This window comes from Gekko japonicus, unplaced genomic scaffold (assembly GCF_001447785.1).
Source record: "Gekko japonicus isolate JY-2015 unplaced genomic scaffold, Gekko_japonicus_V1.1 scaffold533, whole genome shotgun sequence".
NCBI lineage: Eukaryota > Metazoa > Chordata > Lepidosauria > Squamata > Gekkonidae > Gekko > Gekko japonicus.
The window spans coordinates 530,139-550,495 of NW_015177023.1; the positions used below are offsets into that span (position 1 = coordinate 530,139).

At 41.9% G+C, this 20,357-nt stretch overlaps 1 protein-coding gene across 7 annotated transcripts in view; it reads right to left on the bottom strand.

Moving 5' to 3' along the window:
• KCTD1 (potassium channel tetramerization domain containing 1) overlaps positions 1–20,357 on the bottom strand; it is a 127,603-nt gene that overhangs the window by 23,400 nt on the left and 83,846 nt on the right. For 4 of the 7 annotated variants that reach the window (XM_015427807.1, XM_015427805.1, XM_015427801.1 and 1 more), the window contains exon 2: positions 5,487–5,665. In XM_015427807.1, the coding sequence (XP_015283293.1) occupies positions 5,487–5,665 (179 nt within the window). Of the gene's footprint in view, positions 1–5,486; positions 5,666–6,087; positions 6,212–20,357 lie in introns of all 7 variants that reach the window. The other 3 variants (XM_015427803.1, XM_015427802.1, XM_015427804.1) reach the window with 1 other exon arrangement.

Sequence of the window (20,357 nt, forward strand, 5' to 3'; positions counted from 1 at the left end):
CTTCTGGAAAATGTTAACAGTGTTTGAATAGGTAAAAAATAGAACTTGACTAGATAATGAAAAAGGAATAATATGTCAAATTACATAAGGAACACATGGTGTATATATATATAACTGTAACACCCAAATTTATCATGGCTCTTTAACAGACAAGAAAATATGCACCTTAAATCCCTTCCAGTGTCAATATACCAATAGTGTGCTTATTAACATTTAATACATGTGTGTTTAATACATGTGTGTTTAACATTACTAAAAAAATAAAAATTGGCTATCATTTAACAAAACGCTATCTTCATTCTGAAATATGGGCAGATATTTAAAAGTGGTGATCAGAATAAAACTGGGGGGTGGGGTAGAAGGGAGGAACAGATGAAAGTCATTAAGAGCAAGCAATGGACAGAAATTATAGTAAAAAAAAGAAAGAAAGCAGGAAAGACACAGGAAGATGTCATGATTAGAAATCTGACAGTGGAAAGGAAATTATGGCTGTGGTCACACGGAGCATTAGGCATGCTAGAGAGACGGAAGATAGGTGGATTTTCCGGGCGCGATCTCACCGCCACATCTGGGAAGCGTAGAGCTCCCATGGCGAACCCGAGGCTTCCCGCCAAAGATGCACGGTTAAAAACTAGTACCTCGGAGGTACTAGTTTCCAGTAACCGCGGGGCAAGGGCGGGCATCTGATTGCGTTTCCGGTGGTAGTTCCGGCACCCGCCCATGCCCCCTCATATAAAGGGGTTTTTTTTTCAACTGTCCATGGGATGCACATGAGCACCCAACGGGGCATGCGCACACTTTGGTGTCCGGAGAAAAAACCACCCGTTTGCCATGCCACGCCACTTCGTTGCCGCGGCGCAGGATTGTGGTGTTCTTGGCACCTCCCCCTACCACGGGACCTCCATGGGACCTCCACGGTACGTCTGCTGGCGCAACCGTGCGTTATTTTGCCCCAGGGCAAACAGCCACGCTCTCCCCCCACATTTTCCTGCCCGTGTGCCCGCGGCCTATATATTTTTACAGGAGGCAGAGGAAAGGAATCATAAAAACATATGGTAGGACTGATTCTTTAAGTCAACTAACTGATGCAATAAAGTTACTGTTTTTAAAAAATCTGCCACAAACATTGATTCATGACAAAGAAATCATTTGATGGAATCTCAGAAAACGTTTATACCTGATGAAAGATCTACAACTTTTGGTTGGGTTTGACTGCCAACCAAAGTTCATGTGTGCTAGTGATGAGGTCCTGCCTCCCATGTCAAATGGACCTTTATAAGAACATCTCTACACCATAATGTAAGTGGATGAACAATCCCTGCCCTCCTCCCTAGTCTGAGCATAAACCGGCTCATCCCAACCATGTTCAGAACAGGAAGGGACATTAAATATGGCAACTAAGTAAGAAAGTAAATAAACAAACTGCCATGAGCCAGTTTGTGGCCTGTGTATATGAAGCAGAAATCAAATCTAACCACCAAGTAATCAAAGGGGCTTAGAATGTGAATACAATCATGTTTCTCTGAGGATTGTGCTCATGGAGTTCAGAGAAATGTCTTGGACAAAAACCAAGGTAGTCTGCATGTACACAGATAATGAAAAAACACAGGAGCAGATATTAGTGGAATGGGAAATGACACTAGAAGCCAAATGCTGGATACAAAAACAGAGATAAGAGAGGAAATATCATTTCACTGGACAACAAATGTGCAACATCGCAATACCTGCATGCCTTGAACAGGTCAGGTTTTGTTGGCTACTCAAGAACTCTTACATAAAACATGAGTTTGAAGACAATATGCTATGTGATCCAGGGGTATTTCCCTCACTTCATTCCTTTCCTTTAAATAAGTCACTGGAAAAGGAATCCCACAAATGGCAAACCTTTCCAAATGCAAAGCCAGCAAAAAAGTGGAACACAGCCAGCAACAAACATTCTAGAACTTGGCAGCTAAACCCTGAAGCTTCAAACATGCCCCGTGGGTGGCCATGGGTGTTGGCTGCAAAGCTAGAAGCAGAGTCTGTTTAGTCCTGCAATTATACACGTGCTGTATATTAACCTCCTTAGCAACTATACAGCAGTTTAGGAGATACCAGCATAGTAGAAGCCATTTCATTTGGAAGTAATATGTGAATTTTGTGTTTCTTCAATACAATCAGGGCAAAAAAGTGAATCTACCATAAGTTTCAACAGGATAACAAACTAATGCAAGTCATTTAAAATATCTGCCATCCATAAAATCTACTTCCCCACACTGAACACATGCCATTTAAGGTACCATTTAAGGTACTTCCTAACTTAAGGCAATAAAGATAACTTCACATATAACAATAATGAAGGTGCCCATCACATGATACTAAGAATTCTGAAAAGTTAGTATCTTCAACACTTGAGGCAGCCTGATCAGATTTGTGAACCCTGACTTATTCAAAATAACTTTTAATTTCATTCTCTTGTAAAGAGGGGTTTCCCCCAAAAGCACTTGGAGATCTTATAGGCAGCAGCCAGCCTTATCTCAGGTCTGGTGATGGTAGATTTTGCTATCTTAAATGCTCTCTAAAATAGAGAGCTCTTTTAACAGCCACTATTAAGATTGCTAGTCTGTATCCATCCCTACCTCTGCCTCTTCAAGAAGTCTCTTTCCTGTGCAACAGCTCCAAAACAGACCACACAGCAACACATGCACAGTTATGCTTCTTTCCTTCCAAAAGCAGTTTTGTGCATTCATGAACAGTTTTTACCCAGGGTGATACTGGATATTTCCCTTTAAATCTCCTGTTGCAGGAAGGGAAAAAAGACATCCCACCCCTTTGCTCACTCCACCTGCTATGGATACTGTGGATGGAAATGGGTAAGAGAATTCAAGAGCCTCTCCTGCCATGTAAGGGGAGATTTAAAGGGCAACATCCAGTTACTGGAGTAAGGCTTGTCAGCCATGCACTTCACAAGCGAGGGCAGAAAAAGTGTGACCTAAGCCAGTGCTTCAGAAGAAGGATGCTGACAAAAGGTGCCAAGGGTCTCTAGGAAGTATACTTTCACAAGGAGAAATCACACCACTCGGGGGAAATATGCAAAAAATAAACAAAATTTTACAGTTAATACGGTGTCTTAAAGATGGGATTATAATTTATAGCCAGCACAAAGCGCAATATAACCATTTCAAGAAACCAGATCACTTTTCAGTTACACTGTGGACTATCAAGATGTTACACGTACTTGAAAATATTCTGTCACTGCAATACCTATAAACTGAACACCCACCAAACACCTATGAAATTACTGGCCTTGAAAGTCAAACAAGCACCATTTCTTCACTCATATGAATAGGAGAGGACAATGATTAATTGACCTATGACAACTAAACAGCAGCAAAGGTTTATGTGTATCCTTCTAGTTACCATTAATCTTGATGTCACTAATTCAGTGAAAGATGAAATGTTGTTTGAAAAAAATATACATTGTAAAGTTGTTCCACCCAGTTTTGTTCCTCAAAAAACAACATCCCAAGAGATTTTGAAGAGTTTTCATATATTTAATATGCCTCTTACTTCAACCCCATACTCTTGAGTTATTATTGTTACTCTGTATAACAAAAATATATAGGCAACATCTCAAAATATAGGAAGAAGTTACTCAGATTAAATAAAACTTTTTTTTAAATATAAGGCAAAACTCCTACTTTAGATTAATCGGTAAAGCCATGCTAGTAACAGTTGCAGAAGAATCACACAAAATCTAGAAGGCTTTGCAGTAATTCAGCTGCATTCTGAAAGGAGAACGAAAGAATTTACAAGTATCCTAAACCTGACAAAAATGTACACAGTTTCTTTTATACTGTCACTGCTACACTCTGATGCCTAAGCTTTTTATTTTCTGAATGTAGATGTATATGTTCCCTATTACTGCTTTACCATCCCTACACATTCTATGGCACTGTTCTAGTATGGCACTGTTCTAGAAAGTATACGTGAAATATACAATATCTCATGACACCTTATGCTAAAAGACCATAATGTTCCCCAAATCAAAAACTGAATAATTCTGACTTTTATAAAAACTTTCTCAAAATCTACTCTTTATTCTAGGGGTTCCCAACTTTGTTAACCCTCTGAGCACTTTTGGATTCTGAAAACAGGTAGTGGGCACCACCACAAAATGGCAGTAGATCTGTGGGGTGCAGCTGATGGGGCCTATCACAGAATAGTGGGAAGTTCCAAGCTAAGAGTCTTGCTATGATGGAGTAGCTATTTCCAAATGGGTGCTCCCTGCAGACACAAAGGTGATTCCTCCTGGGTTTTCTGAAGCCCCTCCTGCTCCAATGAGATGGAAGAAAGTCAGGTTTGGCTTTTTGGTTTGAGGAACAGATGCTTTAGGAAAGTGGGCACCAGGAAATATACTGAGAGACACCATGACACCAAAAGGTGCCGCCACATTGGGAAGACAACAACACAATAACCTATCCAATTAGTCTGAATCATTCAAATTATTTTCTACCAGTAGAGAACCAGAGAGTAAAATATCTCACCTGTCAATTTCATTACTTACACAATTGCTGTAACCAGATTAAAAATATATTTTAAAAATCCCTTAGACTATGACAAGTTCAATTACTGTACTGTACAGGCAAGCCTGTACATTGTCTTGTAAGCAGAAACAACAACAAGGGATACTATTCTAAACATAAGAGGTCATTCTGAATATCACTTAAATAGATTCAGGTTTCCGATTTTAATTGGATGCTTTTTCTCCTAATCTCTGGACTACATACATCTACCTGATTATGCACCTCTGCAGACGTTAGCTTCTACATGCAGATCCCCACGTGGAAGTGGAATGCAAAGGGATACAGTACATAAAGCTTCAGTCACCACTTGCCAAATCACCTGTGGGTGGGTGGTGAGAGGCTGAATCCACACTCGTTTTGCTAGCCTCCACCTCACTGAACAGGTTATTAGTGCTGACAATTTATTACTCAAGATCTACCTGAACCTTCAGAAGATGACTGTAAGTATATAATATTTGGAATTTCCCAAATAATAGTACCATATTTTAAGAGTATGTGTCAATTGTTTGATTCTATGCTTTTTACCCCACTTGAAGCTGTTCTTCTGCCCTTTTCCTCTCCTTCTCCCCTACTTGCCTGCCCCACAGAGTCCTTCTATCACAGTCTCCACAGCACTAGCATGTAGAACAACAAGCTGCTGCATGCCATTCGGGAGGACTCTCCAACTGCTAGTCAAAAGGCAAAGCCAAAAAGGACTGAACACCTAGACTAGTGTGTGTGGTACTGAGCGAAGATAAAAGAATTTAGTTGCTGTGCTTCATTTAACAAAATGTTTTCCAATCACTACTTCAAGGCACCTAGAAATAGGGGATTCAGTTTAAAGAAAGAGGTTTTACACTGTGTAAAGAGTATATTATGGAGAAGACAAGTGGGTAAAGTAACAGAGCTACCAGAAACATGCAACACAGTCCTTAGTATTACCTTGAATCGGGGTACTTAGTAAGGGTAGCCAAGCTGCTGGTGTACATGTGCCCACCCACATCAATATGTACTGGTGCATTGGATTTTGTTAGCTGTGCTGGCGTGGGAATGCCTTGATTGTTCAAAGGAGATGCAGGGGACCTAGTGATCAGAGGTCTTGACATATTGGGCCGACTGTCCTGCGAAAAGACACAAACACCATTAGGAATTTTACTTTATATATGAAAGCTACAACAACATCACAAACAGGGAAATGGACAAAGAAAAAATAAAATATTGTCATCACAAAACTCAGTCTCATTCTTTAAATATAGTTTCATTACAGCTATCTGTTAAGCTTTTAAGACATGTAGTCCCTGAATTATCCTCTTGCAGAGTAAAGAGTGTCACTTCAATTTACACTACAGAAAGACAATATTTTCATGCTTTCATTAAGAACAGAGCGATACTTCTTTTTTAGAGCTTGTTCAAATCATTACAGTTCCAATCATTTTATGTCTGAGACCAAATACATTTATTAACTGTGGACAGGAAAAGATAGGATTTTGCTATGCCCCAAACCCTCTTATTTGCTATGCAGTTAGAATAGGTAAATACAAACCCTCAGCTCTTCCATTCTGCCAACTCTTCTCTTGAATTTCCAATTCACATATCACGCAAACAGAAGAGGGAACACCTGGACTAGCCCACTGTTCATGTACTGTAAAACATGGGGCACCGAGAGCCTTTGAGAAAGACATTTTCCATGTAAGTATTATACAAGTTGCGACAGAGGCCCCTCTGCACCCAACTTAGGCTGCTATTCCCGGCAGTTTCTCAAAGAAAGCAAACTCCAAAAGGGAGCAACACAAGCAGATGCAGGAGAAAGAAACTCTTCAGTCAAACTGGAAATGCAGTGTCAGTAAACTGCAAGCTCTAGAACCGTGCACAAAGCTAGGGTGGGGCAGAGCGAAGCGAAGCACTTTGCTGAAGCCAGCAAGGCAGACCAGTTTCAAAGTTCTGGAATGTAAACAAAACAAAACCTGGCCACATTTCTAAGACAACCTCACTTCCTCCCAATATATGCTCTCATAGATGTCACTTGGACATGCTGGCAGAGAATACTGAGCACTTTCCAAATTTTCCCATTTAGGTTGTCAGCAAAACATGAATTAAGACATGCCTATTTATCCAATATGCTTTGTTTGCCTTGTAATCCATTTAATAAAAAGATTAATGATCTAGTGGGTGACCATGTGGTCCGTGCACTTGGGTTCAAAACTTTCCCAAATAGGGTCTCCCAGGTAACCTTGGTTATGTTATGATCTCTGAATCTAAATCTCTATTCTTCAACCATAAAATGAGAACAACCTCATATAGTTATGAAAATGAAGCTGCCATCCTATGCAATTACTTTGGTCTAGTCAATGGGCTTAGTCTGGAGTAACTATGCATAAGATTGCACTGTAAGACAAAAATTGTAAAGCATTTTGCACACTATAGATACTGTGGAATGGATACAACCATATTAAGCCTCACTATAGGATTTATGCTACTGCACATTGGGAAGGATGGCAACTTTCATTATTGCACAATATTTGTGAAGCATCAAAAATTATTTTTTTTAAGCTCCCGGAGGGGATTTTTTTATTATTTTAGCAAACTACAAAAAACTACCACAGAAAAAACAGGAAGGGGAACTACATATACAGGATAAAGAAAAGATACCCACACTACCTAAAAACGCAAAAGATGAGATCTTCATTAGCTTAGTTACAGTAAATCTTCCCATCGTTTAAACATAAAATAAACTGAGTCAATCATTAATAATACTTTTTTCTTTTCTATAACTATTACCCCTTCACTGTCTACAGACAATACCCCCAAGTCATCTCTTTTCATCGTTTTCCAAGGCACAATTCAGAGTCCTTCAGCCTCTACTTCTCTTTTCCTCATCTTTTCCGTAGCTTATAAGGACTTTTGGGGGCAGCTGCCCCTTTTTCAGCCAGAGAGTCCTCTCCAGAAGAACCAGAGTCCAGCTCGCCACTAGACTTGCTGTCCTCTTCTTTTTGCTCGTCCTCTGATTTTCCCAGCTGAACCTTTAAGAATTCTTTGGCTTTTGTAACAGAGTCATTTTTTTCTTTTTTATCTTTGATCTTGAAAGTGACTCCCTCTGGAAACAACCATTTGTATCCAATTGAATTTGTCTGAAGGAAAAGCACCAGCTCCTTGTACTTCTTTCTCCGTTGTGTGACTTCAAATAGAATATCCTTTAGTGCTCTGATAGCACTTTTCCCTACTTTCAGGGGAGCTCCAGAAACAGCTTTCAGGATTGCATCCCTCACATGCCTCTTCGAGAATCTCACAACTATTTCCTCAGGCAGATTGTTCTTTTTATATATATCCTGAATATGATCTATAGATCACATCCATTTCATTTAGCAACAGTTCAGTTTTCATTTCTATCACTGGGGCTAACAGTTCACTCATCACTTCTTTAAGATTCTCACCTGGTTTTTCCGGCATGCCCTGGAAGCGAAGAACCATGTTGGCCTTTTCCATTTGTACTTGTAGCATTTGATCTTCCAAAGAGGTTATCTTCTCTTCAAGCTTTTGTACCTTCTTCTTTACTTTTTGCGTAGTTACAGCCACCTCCTTTATCTTCTCAGCATCCTGCTTCATGATTTGAATCATATCACCAATTTGGGCTTGTGTTGCAGTTATGCTTTGTGTTACTTTTGACATCTGTTCTTTGAAGTTATTCAACGGTTCCAGCAGAGGGCGCATGTACTCTGCTACAGCCTTCGCTGTATCGCTGGTAACTTCCTGTTTAGGACTATCCAGCCCTTTCGCTTTCAAAAGTCTTTCTTTGTCCTTCTTCCCCGCCATCTTTATCGCTTGTTTACTTTCTCCAACTTTTAAAAGGTCTCTGAATATGCACTTGAGCGCTTCAACTCCTCGGGTAAGTGCCTCCAGGCAGTTTTCTCCACGTTTTCTTCTGCTCCCCCCCCCTCGCTTAAAAAGTTCGTGCGTGGGTGAGGCGTCCCTCCCCACGCTCGCCTTTTCCCGTTCAGTGCAATAGGTTGGGGAGCTATCTTTTAGTTTTAAATTCACCTTTAAGTCGACTCACGTTCATTACTGGTCTTCCGACCCCGCTTTCAACTTCATTTTAATTGCTTGATCTCCTGCGCTTGCTCCGGTCAGCTTCACTAGTACCTTGCGGTCTCATAGCTTGAGGAACCTTCGGAGCAAAGAAACGCCTCGATTCTCGGGCATTCTGCCCTTGAAGAGGCCACCTCTTAAAAGCTCCCTGGCCAGGGCCCCCTCACTGGGTCCCTGGGGGGGGTTGCGAGCCTGCGCACCCCCTCCCCCAGCCGAAGAACAGACCTTCCCCCGGGAGGTCCGGGCGATAGGTCCGTTAGCGTGCCGCCATCAACCAGAAGTCTCTGAAGCATCTAAAATTACTTCATTTTGTACATTAAATTGTTTTAAAAGATGAATCCCTATCTGCAAGATCACAATTTAAAATATTGTTGCAGCAGAATTATACAGTATTAATATTTTGCCTAATGATTTGCCTATATTTTCAGCAAGTGTGCACTGTTTGGATCAGTTTATGGCTACATAAGAAGAGCCATGCTGGATCACACCAAGGGCTCACCTAGTCCAGGATTCTGTTCCCACAGTGGCCAACCAGTTACATCAAGGAACCCCATAAGTGGGAAGATTGCAACAACATCATCCTGCCTGTGTTCCCCAGCAACTGATTTAAAGGACCATACTATCTCTGGTACTGGAGGAAGTAGATAAACATCATACTTAGCAACCATCGAGAGCCCAATTCTCCATGAATTTGTCCACTCCTCTTTTAAACCAGCTGGCAAACATTTTTGTGGTATGAAAAATCAGAAGAACTCAAATACTTTAAGCAGCATCTTATTAGGAAGGTATCGAGAATATTAAAAGACTATTTTACACCCAAATGGGTTTCACCACTGGAAGCTTTTCCAAACCCCAACCTATTTCAAAAAAAGTATGCTGCTGAGATATGAGATATGAAGACTTACTGGAACTAAAACTAACAGAAAAACTTGAAGAACAGGAATTTAACTTAGGTTGGTGGGAAAGAGGGAACCCCATAAGTGGGAAGATTGCAACAACATCATCCTGCCTGTGTTCCCCAGCAACTGATTTAAAGGACCATACTATCTCTGGTACTGGAGGAAGTAGATAAACATCATACTTAGCAACCATCGAGAGCCCAATTCTCCATGAATTTGTCCACTCCTCTTTTAAAGCCTTTCAGATTGGTGGCCATGACCACATCCTTGTGGCACCGAGTTCCACAAATTAACTATACTCTGTGTGAAGAAATACTTCCTTTTGTCTGTCCTGAATCTCCTACCCTTCTGCTTCAGTGGACAACCCTGAGTTCTAGTATTATGGGAATGGGAGAAAAGCTTCTCCCTGCCCACTGTTTCCATGCCATGCATAATTTTTATCAACCTCCATCATGTCTTCACTTACTCGCTCTTTTTTCTAGGTTAAACAGCCCTAAGAATTTTAACAGATCCTCATCGGGCAGCTGCTCTTGCTCTAGCTCCCTGAACAAGAGACAGCAGGATATACTGGACAAACCATAACTGTCCAGTTTGCATTATAGCAGAGATAAAAGAATACTAAACAATACTACCCTCTTACAAGATGGTGGCTTAAACAAAAAAGGGCAAGACGTTTTGCAATCAAAATGTGGGCCTATTATGGTGTTTTCCCTTGCTTTCACCGTGCATGTCCACTGGGTTTTGTCATTCTGCATTGATTTTCCTCCCTTCAGTGACCAGTTTGCTTTCTGGTCACTTTTCTGAGTTTTCTGAAAGTGCTTTTGTGCTGATCTTTCCCTTGTTTTGCTTCCAAGCCAAAGGTAATTCAAAAGTGTACAGATTCCCTCAGATTCCACTCTGCCCTTTTGCTGCCCCTTGAAGCTCACTCCCCCGCCCACACTGAGGTCATTCCTCTGCCATCTTCCCTTCATTTGGTGCACAAGCACCATTGATTACTTTCCCCCTCATTTTTAATTTTTTTGATAAGCAGCATGAGTCTAGTGATATGAGACTAGCAAGAGTCTTGCATCACTAAATAACAAAAATTAAAACGATGGGTGAAGTTTAAAAGGAGCTGCAAGAGGTTTAGTTCCTTGCTGGTATTGACTTGAAAGGGGGATCAGAGATGAGGAAAACGGCAGTGTCCCCAGTGCAAAATAAAAATAAAAATTTAGTGCTGCATGCAAACAAAATTGGGGGGGGGGATCAATGGTGTGGAATGAAACTGACATGAGATCTAAAGAGAGAGAGACCTAAAGTTTTCAAAACATTTTTCCCTTTAATGCTTTAGTGAAAGTTTTTTCGGGGGACCATTCTGGCAGTCTCCGGAAGCCTAACATTAAAAATGGCAGCTGAGCAACATGGATCTTCTGCAAACTGCCAAACTTAAGAATCGCTTGGGATTGACCTTTTTGGAGGAAACAGTGCAATTGGCACAGGAGAGGCTTTAAGAATGCTAAGATCACAACCAGTGTGCAGGATCAAATTAGAGATGGTATGCACTCAAGAGTGCTCGAAGAACTTTATAGAGTGCTTGCAGAGCCTTTGTTCATAATCTTCCAGACCTCTGGGAGGGCGGGATACATGCCACAAGACTGGAAGAAGGCAGATGTTATCCCAATTTTCAAAAAAGGGAGGAAGAATGACCCAGGCAACTACAGGCCTGTCAGTCTGACCTCTGCCCCAGGGAAGATACTGGAGCAGATTTTAAAGGGATCCATCAGCAAGCATCTAAAGGACAACTTGGTAATCCGGGGAAGTCAGCACAGATTTGTCCCCAACGAGTCCTGCAGGATCAACTCATTTCCTTCTTTGATTGAATGACAAGCTTACTGGATTGAGGGAATGCTGTTGATATTGTGTACCTGGATTTCAATAAAACTTTTGACAGGGTTCTCCATGACTTTCTGATGGGTAAACTAAAAGACTGTGGACTGGACTGTAGAACAGTTAGGTGGACAGGGAACTGGTTGGAGAACCACACTCAGAGAGTAGTTGTCAATGGCATTTAACCTAAATGGAGTGAGGTGTCCAGTGGGGTGCCACAGGGCTCAGTTCTGGGCCCGGTACTTTCCAATATTTTTATAAATGATCTGGAGGAGGGTGTGGAGGAGCTACTCATTAAATTTTCAGATGACACCAAATTGGGAGGAGCAGCAGACACACCAGAAGATAAGGACAGAATTCAACAAGATCTGAACACGCTGGAAAAGTGAGCAGATGTGAACAAGGTGCAATTTAACAAGCTTAAGTACCGAGTTCTACACAAAAGTGGGCTTGAAGCTCAACATCAAAAAAACTAAGATCATGGCATCCGGTCCCATCACTCCTTGGCAAATAGAAGGGGAAGTCGGGGAAGTAGTGACAGACTTCACGGTCCTGGGATCCCAAATCACCGCAGACTGTGACTGCAGCCATGAAATTAAAAGACGCCTGCTACTTGGGAGGAAAGCGATGGCGAACCTAAACAGCATGATAAAAAGTAGAGACATCACCCTGCCAACAAAAATACGCATGGTCCAAGCAATGGTATTCCCAGTAGTCATGTATGGCTGCGAGAGTTGGACTATAAGGAAGGCCGAGCGCCGAAGAATAGATTATTTTGAACTATGGTGCTGGAGAAGACTCTTGAGAGTCCCTTGGACTGCAAGAAGATCCAATGTCAATCCTAAAAGAAATCAACCCTGACTGTTCCCTGGAAGGCCAGATAATGAAAATGAAGCTCAAATACTTTGGCCACCAAATGAGAAGGGAGCACTCACTGGAGAAGACCCTGATGCTGGGAAAGATTGAAGGTCAAAGAAGACGGGGACGGCAAAGGATGAGATGGTTGGACAGTGTCATCGATGCAACGAACATGAAACTGAGCAAACTTCAGAGGACAGCGGAAGACAGGAGGGCCTGGCGGGATCTAGTCCATGGGGTCACAAAGAGTCGGACTCGACTGTGCGACCGAACAACAAAAAACAAAAATGAGGAACACCAGGGGTCATTTCCTGCAGGAGCACACAGGAGCAGAGCTCCGGCAGTAAAGAGCCCAGGGGGTGGGCACATGCAACAAGCCCCACCCCCTGTTCCCAGCAGCCCTCAGTCAGAGAAAGAAGCAGCCAGGTAAGTTGCAGAGCTCCCCCTGCCCCCCACTCCAAAACAGTCCAGTGGCACCTTTAAGACCAAGTTTTATTCAGGCACAAGCTCTCCCTCCTCTGCCAGGACAGATCTGCACGTGCCCCCCCCCCCCCCAATAGCTAGGAATACAAAACAGTCCAGTGGAGCCTGGGCGGTGGGTGTTGCCTTCTGACAGACCTCCGGTGATGTCAGGGGGTGTGACATATGCAAATAAGTTATGCTAATGAGTTATGCTAATGAGCTCCTGCACCTCTTTTTCTACTAAATGACCCTTGAGGAACACACATACTGGATGGGGGATACACTTCTGAGTAGCAGTGTGTGTGAACAAGATCTTGGGGTAAGGGTTGACTGAAAGTTAAATATGAGCAGCCAGTGTGATGTGGTGACAAAAAGGCTAAGGCAATCTTGAGGTGTATCAACAGAGGCAAGACGTCATAGTCCCATTGTACACTGCATTGGTCAGGCCACACCTGGAGTATTGTGTGCAGTTCTGGAGGCCTTACGTCAAAAAGGATGTGGACAGAATTGTGCACATGCAGAGGAAAGCAATGAGGATGATTGACGGGGGACAGGATATATTTAAGTATTTGAAGGGCTGTCACTTAGAGGAGGGCAGGGAGCTGTTCCTGTTGGCAGCAGAGGATAGGACTCACAATAATGGGTTTAAATTAAGGGCGGGAAGGTATTGGCTGGATATTAGGGAAAACCTTTTTACAGTAAGGATTATGCAACAGTGGAATCAGCTGCCTAGGGAGGTGGTGAGGTCCCCCTCACTGGCAGTCTTTAAGCAGCATCTGGACAAACACTTTTCAGGGATACTGTAGGCTGATCCTGCATTGAGCAGGGGGTTGGATTAGATGGCCTGTATGGCCCCTTCTAACTCTCTGATTCTATGAGAGAAAACCATGCAAATCTGCAAGGAAGGGCAGGAAATTAGTGTTACTGGGCAGCTGTACTAGGGCATCGGCAAAATACCCCCCCCCCAAAAAAATTTCAATTTAATGACATGACTAAAAAAATTCTCCAGAGCTTCTGCCAGAGGATTCCTCCCCCATACAAACTGCAGCCCTTTGCAAAGCATGGTGGAGTTTCAGCTGACTTTGTACAGGGTTACACATACATTGCCAAGAATCAAAGCTTACAGTACCAGTGTCAGTGGGTGCTACCATGCATTCTGTACACTCAACGTGTTCCCCCACAATATGAGATTATGTGACTCCTTCCCATTTTTCATAGTGGCCAATAACACAGCAGAGAATCCCCTAGTGCTTGGCGATATGGAAAACAGGGCTTAGCAGCTGCTTGTCAGTTTTTTAAAAAAGGATTGTTAGTTTCAACAGCAGGTTTTCCCTCTTTGCCTGAATTCCTTTCTGTTTCTTTTCATTCATGGAACTAATGCTAAAATGTATGTGCAAAACCTGAACATGAGGATTTAAATGGAAGGTGCTTGTGGATGCTATTGTGCAGCTGTGACAGGGCAACTGTGTAAATGTTTAAAAAAATTTGAACACACACCCCACTTATCACAAGTGACATTCCCACCCTTAGAAAAAGGGGGGGTATTGTAGCTGCAGAATAAATACACTGGTGGAAAAAGAATGGTGCATAAGGAGGGCACAGAATCTGAAGTCAAGCTTAAAGGCTTACTGCTTGGAAAATATGCAGTAAAGTGTGTGTGTGTGTGTAATGGGCCTATGTTTGGGAGCCATAAAAGCACAAATATACTGAGTTTTCCCCAATGTAAAGCTGAGATAATTTTTCTGATAAGACAAGAAGCAAAGGAAAAAAATATATCAAATGAGAGAGAGTTAATATATGACTTCCTGTTTACAAGATATTTTAACCTTATGATGTGGAAATGCTTGGAGGTCTACAAAAACAGGTCTCTGCATCAAACAACCATCTGATTGGGATAACTGTATGGTCATAAAAATGCATGCTAAGAAAGGGAAAGGAAAACAAAATAATAAGTAGAAGATGCTACTGATAAAAAAAGCTTAACACTACCACAGATCTTTTCTTTTTGTTGTTTTAAATGTCAATTTATTGCACAGTAGGAAAATCACAACAAAAATCAAATGACAGTTCTGCTGTTCAAGAAACACTCAACATCAGGGTGTCAAACATGCGGGCTGGATCCAGCCCCCACGGGGCTTATATGCAGCCTACAAGCAACTGGCTGTCATCTGCTTCCTTCTCCCTTTCTATTGCTTTCTTCTGCATCACAGCTTGCTTTGCCAGACTCTCTCAATCGGATAGGAGCTACAGAGCAAAGCCCCTCTTCTCTCCATTGGCTGAGGCTCCTCCCTTGGGGAGGAAGAGAGGTGTACAGAGGGAGAGCAAGAGCAAGAGCTTGCTTTGCCAGGCTCTCTCAATCACACAGCAGAGCTACTGAATCAAGCCTCTCTTCCCTCTGTTGGCTGAGGCTCCGTCCCCTCCTCGTCCCCTGGAGGGGAGGGAGGGAAAGAGTGAGAGCTTTCTTTGCCCAGTTCCCTCGATCACACCAGAGAGATACAAAGCACATTTAAGACCAACAAAGTTTTATTCAAGGTATGAGCTTTTTGCCTTGCTACAGAGAGCGAGAGCGAGATTTTGTTGGGCTCGTTATGTCAGGGCTCTCCCAGGTGCAACTGGGTTCCCCTCCTCTTTTTCACTGTATTCATGCCCTCATGATCCAGTCTTTCTCAGTAGGAAAGCAACATGAACTATTTTGATGACGAATGACAACAAGCCAGTGAAGTGGATTAGGTTGAGAGTGTGTGTCCAGATCAAGTTCACCCAGCACATTTCCTTTGTAGACTGGACATTTTGAATTTAAACTTTCCAGATAGTAGGCTAATACTGACCACTATACATTGCTGTCTCTCTATTCATGCACTGCCTCATAGGAGTTGTAGTTATTTCCCTAGGGAAGACTATAGTTTTGTAGACAAATACATAGCCCTCAGTCTGTGTCATGCTGCCTTCACATGTTCTTGACCAGCACATGAAGAAACTTATGTACAAAAGCTCACAATGCCCAGCCATTTCATGTTTTCCTCTGGGTCTTAGGCTCATAGCACTGACCATGAGATTTCTGTAATGAATGTCAATAAATCAAGAGTAGGTTTGCAGCTTACAGATGCATACCTGAACAACACCTGAACAGCGTACTCAAGATTGCTACAGCACAGACATTGTCTTCAGATTTTGATGCAATCCTTCAGAGCAAGAGGTGTCAGTTATTACAGACTGTTACATGAACAAAATATTGCAAGAGTGCTAATGTTTTAAGCATGTTTTATTTTAAGTTTTAAAAAATCTTTAATTGTCTTTGCCTGTGTCCTTTATAAAGTTTATATCTCTGCTACCCGGCATTACATTTTATGATACACCTTCAAAGCCTATACAGCCTGGAACCAACATACTTAAGGGGCTGCCTCTTCCCATATATGCCCCGAAGAGCATTATGCTCTGACAATCAACATCTCCTGGTGATCCCTGGCCCAAAGCACGTCTGCCTTTCCTCGACCAGGGCCAGGGCTTTCTCTGCCCTGGCCCCTACCTGGTGGAACACGTTCCCTACTGAGATTAGGGCCCTGCAGGATGTTACCCAATTCCGCAGGGCCTGCAAGATGGAGCTGTTCCATCAGGCCTTTAGCTGAGGCAGTGGGTGTCCACACATGGCCTCCCCAAGGTTGCTGTCACACCCACTGATAACCAACCAGATCCAGTTACATCAGTGGGTCAGAATCTCCCAATGGCAAGCTGCAACTACTGTTTTTATATATTTATTATCTGTTTTAAATTCTATTGTATTTATTAACATGATGTAACCCGCCCTGAGCCCATTTACGGGATGAGTGGGATATAAATTAATTTATTTATATATTATAAAAAATTAAATTAATATGCCTAGCACTTTATATTAATTGTTTTATAACTAATTGTTTTAGATGATTTTATGATAACTTAATTGTTATTTATGTACCTACTTTCCATGTAAGCTGCCCTGAGCCTGCTTTGGCGGGAAGGGTGGGGTACAAATTGAATTAAATAAATAAAAATAAATGCAAAAAATAAAAATAAATAAATAATAATACACATAGCCCGGCTCGACAAGGTTTCATTTATGTCAGATCCAGCCTTCATACCAAATGAGCCTGACACCCCTGGTCTATATTATTTGCTTTGCAGAAATGTTTTCATCTCCAGTATATGCAACTCTATGATAATTTAGAACTGTGGTAAAACTATTTTCAACTGGACACATTCTCCACAGATTCCTCACTAGACAATGAATAAATGTGTAGGGGTTAGTGGTGAACTTGTGCTCTGCCCAGACTATTTATTTGTACCTCACCTCTCTACCAGATTGGAGACCCAAAGCAGCTTATATCATTTTATCCTCACAACAACCCTGTGAAAAGCGTTGGATTGAGACTATGTGACTGGCCTAAGGCACCCAGAAAGCTTCCATGGCAGAATGAGGATTTAAACCTGGGTCTCCCAGATCCTAGCCTGATGCTCTAATCACTACGCTACACTGGCTCTACTTTAAATAGTGCAGGAATATTTTTTTTTACAGTATTCCCAAAGCCAGATCTAGTTACAATTTAAAACCATGATGCACAAAAATACACAGAAATTCATAGAAACCAACCCCTCCTACAGCTCAGCTATCTTTTACTAAAGAATCACAAGTTAAGCATTACATAATATTCAGAATCTTTACATAATATTTAGAATCTCTGAAGAGCAGGTGCCTCCCCATAACTTCAGGGAATCTATTCCATATGCCCTTGCATAAGCCAAAACTGTCATGATGGCTGGAACTAGAAGCAAACCTTGGGATAGCAATCAGAGCTGTCATATGGATGCACATGGGTGGAGAAAGTGCCTCAGATATGAGGGTCCCTAGGGTTCTAAGGTTAATACCAATGCCTTGAACTGAACACAAAGGCAAACTGGCGATCAGTGTAAAGATTTCAAACTTCAGGATTATGTATGTAAGATGCTTAACTCTTGGTATCAGTCATGCTGCCATCTGTCCAGGAGGCCCACATAAAGACATCAATCAAGTCACTAGGTAAGACTCTCCAAATCCTCCAGAACATTCTAGAAGCCAACTTGATCCAGTTTTCCAGGGATGGATCAACCTAACCCATTCAACAAGTCCTCAAGAACCACTATTCCTGGGGTCTCCAACACCAGAGAAGACATAACCTTTGCAAGCTCAGACAAAGCACTCATTGAGGAACTAGCCAAGTGGTACACCAGCAAGATACCCAATATCTCTCTGGAATACAATGCAAAATACACATGAATAAGGCTGGTAATAGATGGTATTGAGATCCCACAGAAAGTAAAGACACCCAAAGGATTATGGCAGACTCACTATAGTTCCAAAGTTTGGGGTTCATGATAGCATACACAGCTGGAGTTGACTGAATTAAAATTACATTATCTTTCTCATTCAGCAAAGTCTCCGGCAATCATGCCAAGTCTATCCCATTTTCCTGTAGGAGATTATATGCTAATGAGGTCTTATTCCTTACAGACACAGCATTACACAACATCAAAGCTGAAGTGTGGGAACCTTTGGGAGTCCTCACTCCCTCATCTCAAGGATGGAGTGGAGACTGGATGAGCAGTGAGCTAGTATATCTCTCTGCATTTACACTCTTCCCACTACCATATTTCCCATGATCTTTAAATACTCTGATGCTACTGACAACCATAGACCACGGTAAGGATGCCTTTCAGTACAAGCAAACAACCATCTCCAGAACACAAAAAAAGATCATGCCCATTCCACAAAGATTCTAACTACACTTGGCAATGACACTATAAATACCATGACACAGGATGGCACCTTGGCTACACCACTCTGGCAGAGGGCAGCACCTAGGAGGTATGCATGATCCCTGGACCAATCTGAATTCACCCTTGTAATGTGCTGGACTTCCTGCTTTAGTCTTTGACAGTCCAGTCAAAGTCAACATACAAAACAGAGGAAAAATGCTGTCTCCCACAAGTGCAGCTGTGCAAAAAAACAAAACAAATGCTGTCTTCTGAGAGACACAAATTTACAGCTACACAGCTTCTTACTCCTGCTTCCATTTCTTCTAAGAGAGAGATCTGCAAATATATACAGCAGCAATGGGAGAAGTACCTCCTCCCAATAATGACGATTTTACTTAAACTTTTGCGTTACTGGCAAATAATCTTTATAGGATTTTTGAGCTGAACAAGTTTCTCCTCGTGTAAGAAATTTTATAATGCAGTGTACTATGCAAGAGATATACCACTTGCAAAGCTAAATATAATTGCCAGTTATGAATGGTCAGAAGTCAATGGAACCTAAAAAGCGTACCTAGCTTTCTGTATACGAAAACTAGCTGCATAAAAAGAAATACTTAAAACAATACTGGTACTTAAGCCAAAAATCCCAAGTAGCAAAATTTAGGTGGACTACAGGGCTGCCAAAATGCTGGATATTACTCCACTGTTTCGAAAGAAAAACGTTTACACTCCTATATCACCAACCTACTGTTCACTCAGATCCATGGAGATTTTCTATACTCTTGTCAATTCTTTGTCTAAAATGCTCTCCATGCCAAACCATCTCAATTTATTTCTAAATCCCATATTACATACCTCTGTGGAACAATGATTTGCACATCTTAAAAACTACACTATATGTGAAATTGAAAATTTGACCAAAAGAGCACACACGGTAAATATGCAAAAAAGTGATGTTTCCACATCTTAAAGTATGACAAATTCCATGCTGTTCTGCACCCTCAGGCAAGTATACATATATACAATGCGTTCCAGTGCCTACATGCAAATATTATGTAATGCAGACAAGTTCTGATGATTGTCATCACTTTCCTGAATCTCAAAGAAATCTGTTCATTGCTGAGTGAATGGATTAAATGATTTCATCAGAAGAGTTTTGAAACAGTGTTAAGTCCTCTCTGCTCTAACAAGGATAAATATGTACCACCCAGGAAGTCCCCACATACTGTAAATCTGCAACTGTGACCTCATATTTCTTTCTATGCAGAAACTGGCTTCTAGATATCTAACATGCTCCTATTTTAATATTTTAAATCTTGTCATGAATGTTCCAATCTCTCATATAATACTAATAATTTATGTTTTACACAGTACTTTCCCTGAACGTGTCCTGTGAATTGTCATTCATGCTTACAACATTTAGGTGGCGATAGAAGAAGATCCCCTCATGGATCACTGCCTTGTTGTGGCGAGGGGGCTTGCGTGGTTCGATGAGGCTGTGAGCTATGCCGTGGAGGGCCACCCAAGGCGGACAGGCCACAGCAGAGAACTCAGACCAAGCGTGATCCCCTGGAGAAGGAAATGGCAACCCACTCCAGTATTTTTGCCAAGAAAACCCCATGGACAGTATCAAAAGGTTAAAAGATATGATGCCGGAAGATGAGCCCCTCAGGTCGGAAGGTGTCCAATATGCTACTGGGGAAGAGCAGAGGGCAAGTACAAGTAACCCCAGAAAGAGTGAAGCGGCTGGGCCAAAGCCGAAAGGACGCTCAGTTGTGGATGTGTCTGATGGTGAAAGGAAAGTCCGATGCTGCAAAGAACAATACTGCATAGGAACCTGGAATGTAAGATCTATGAATCAAGGTAAACTTGACGTGGT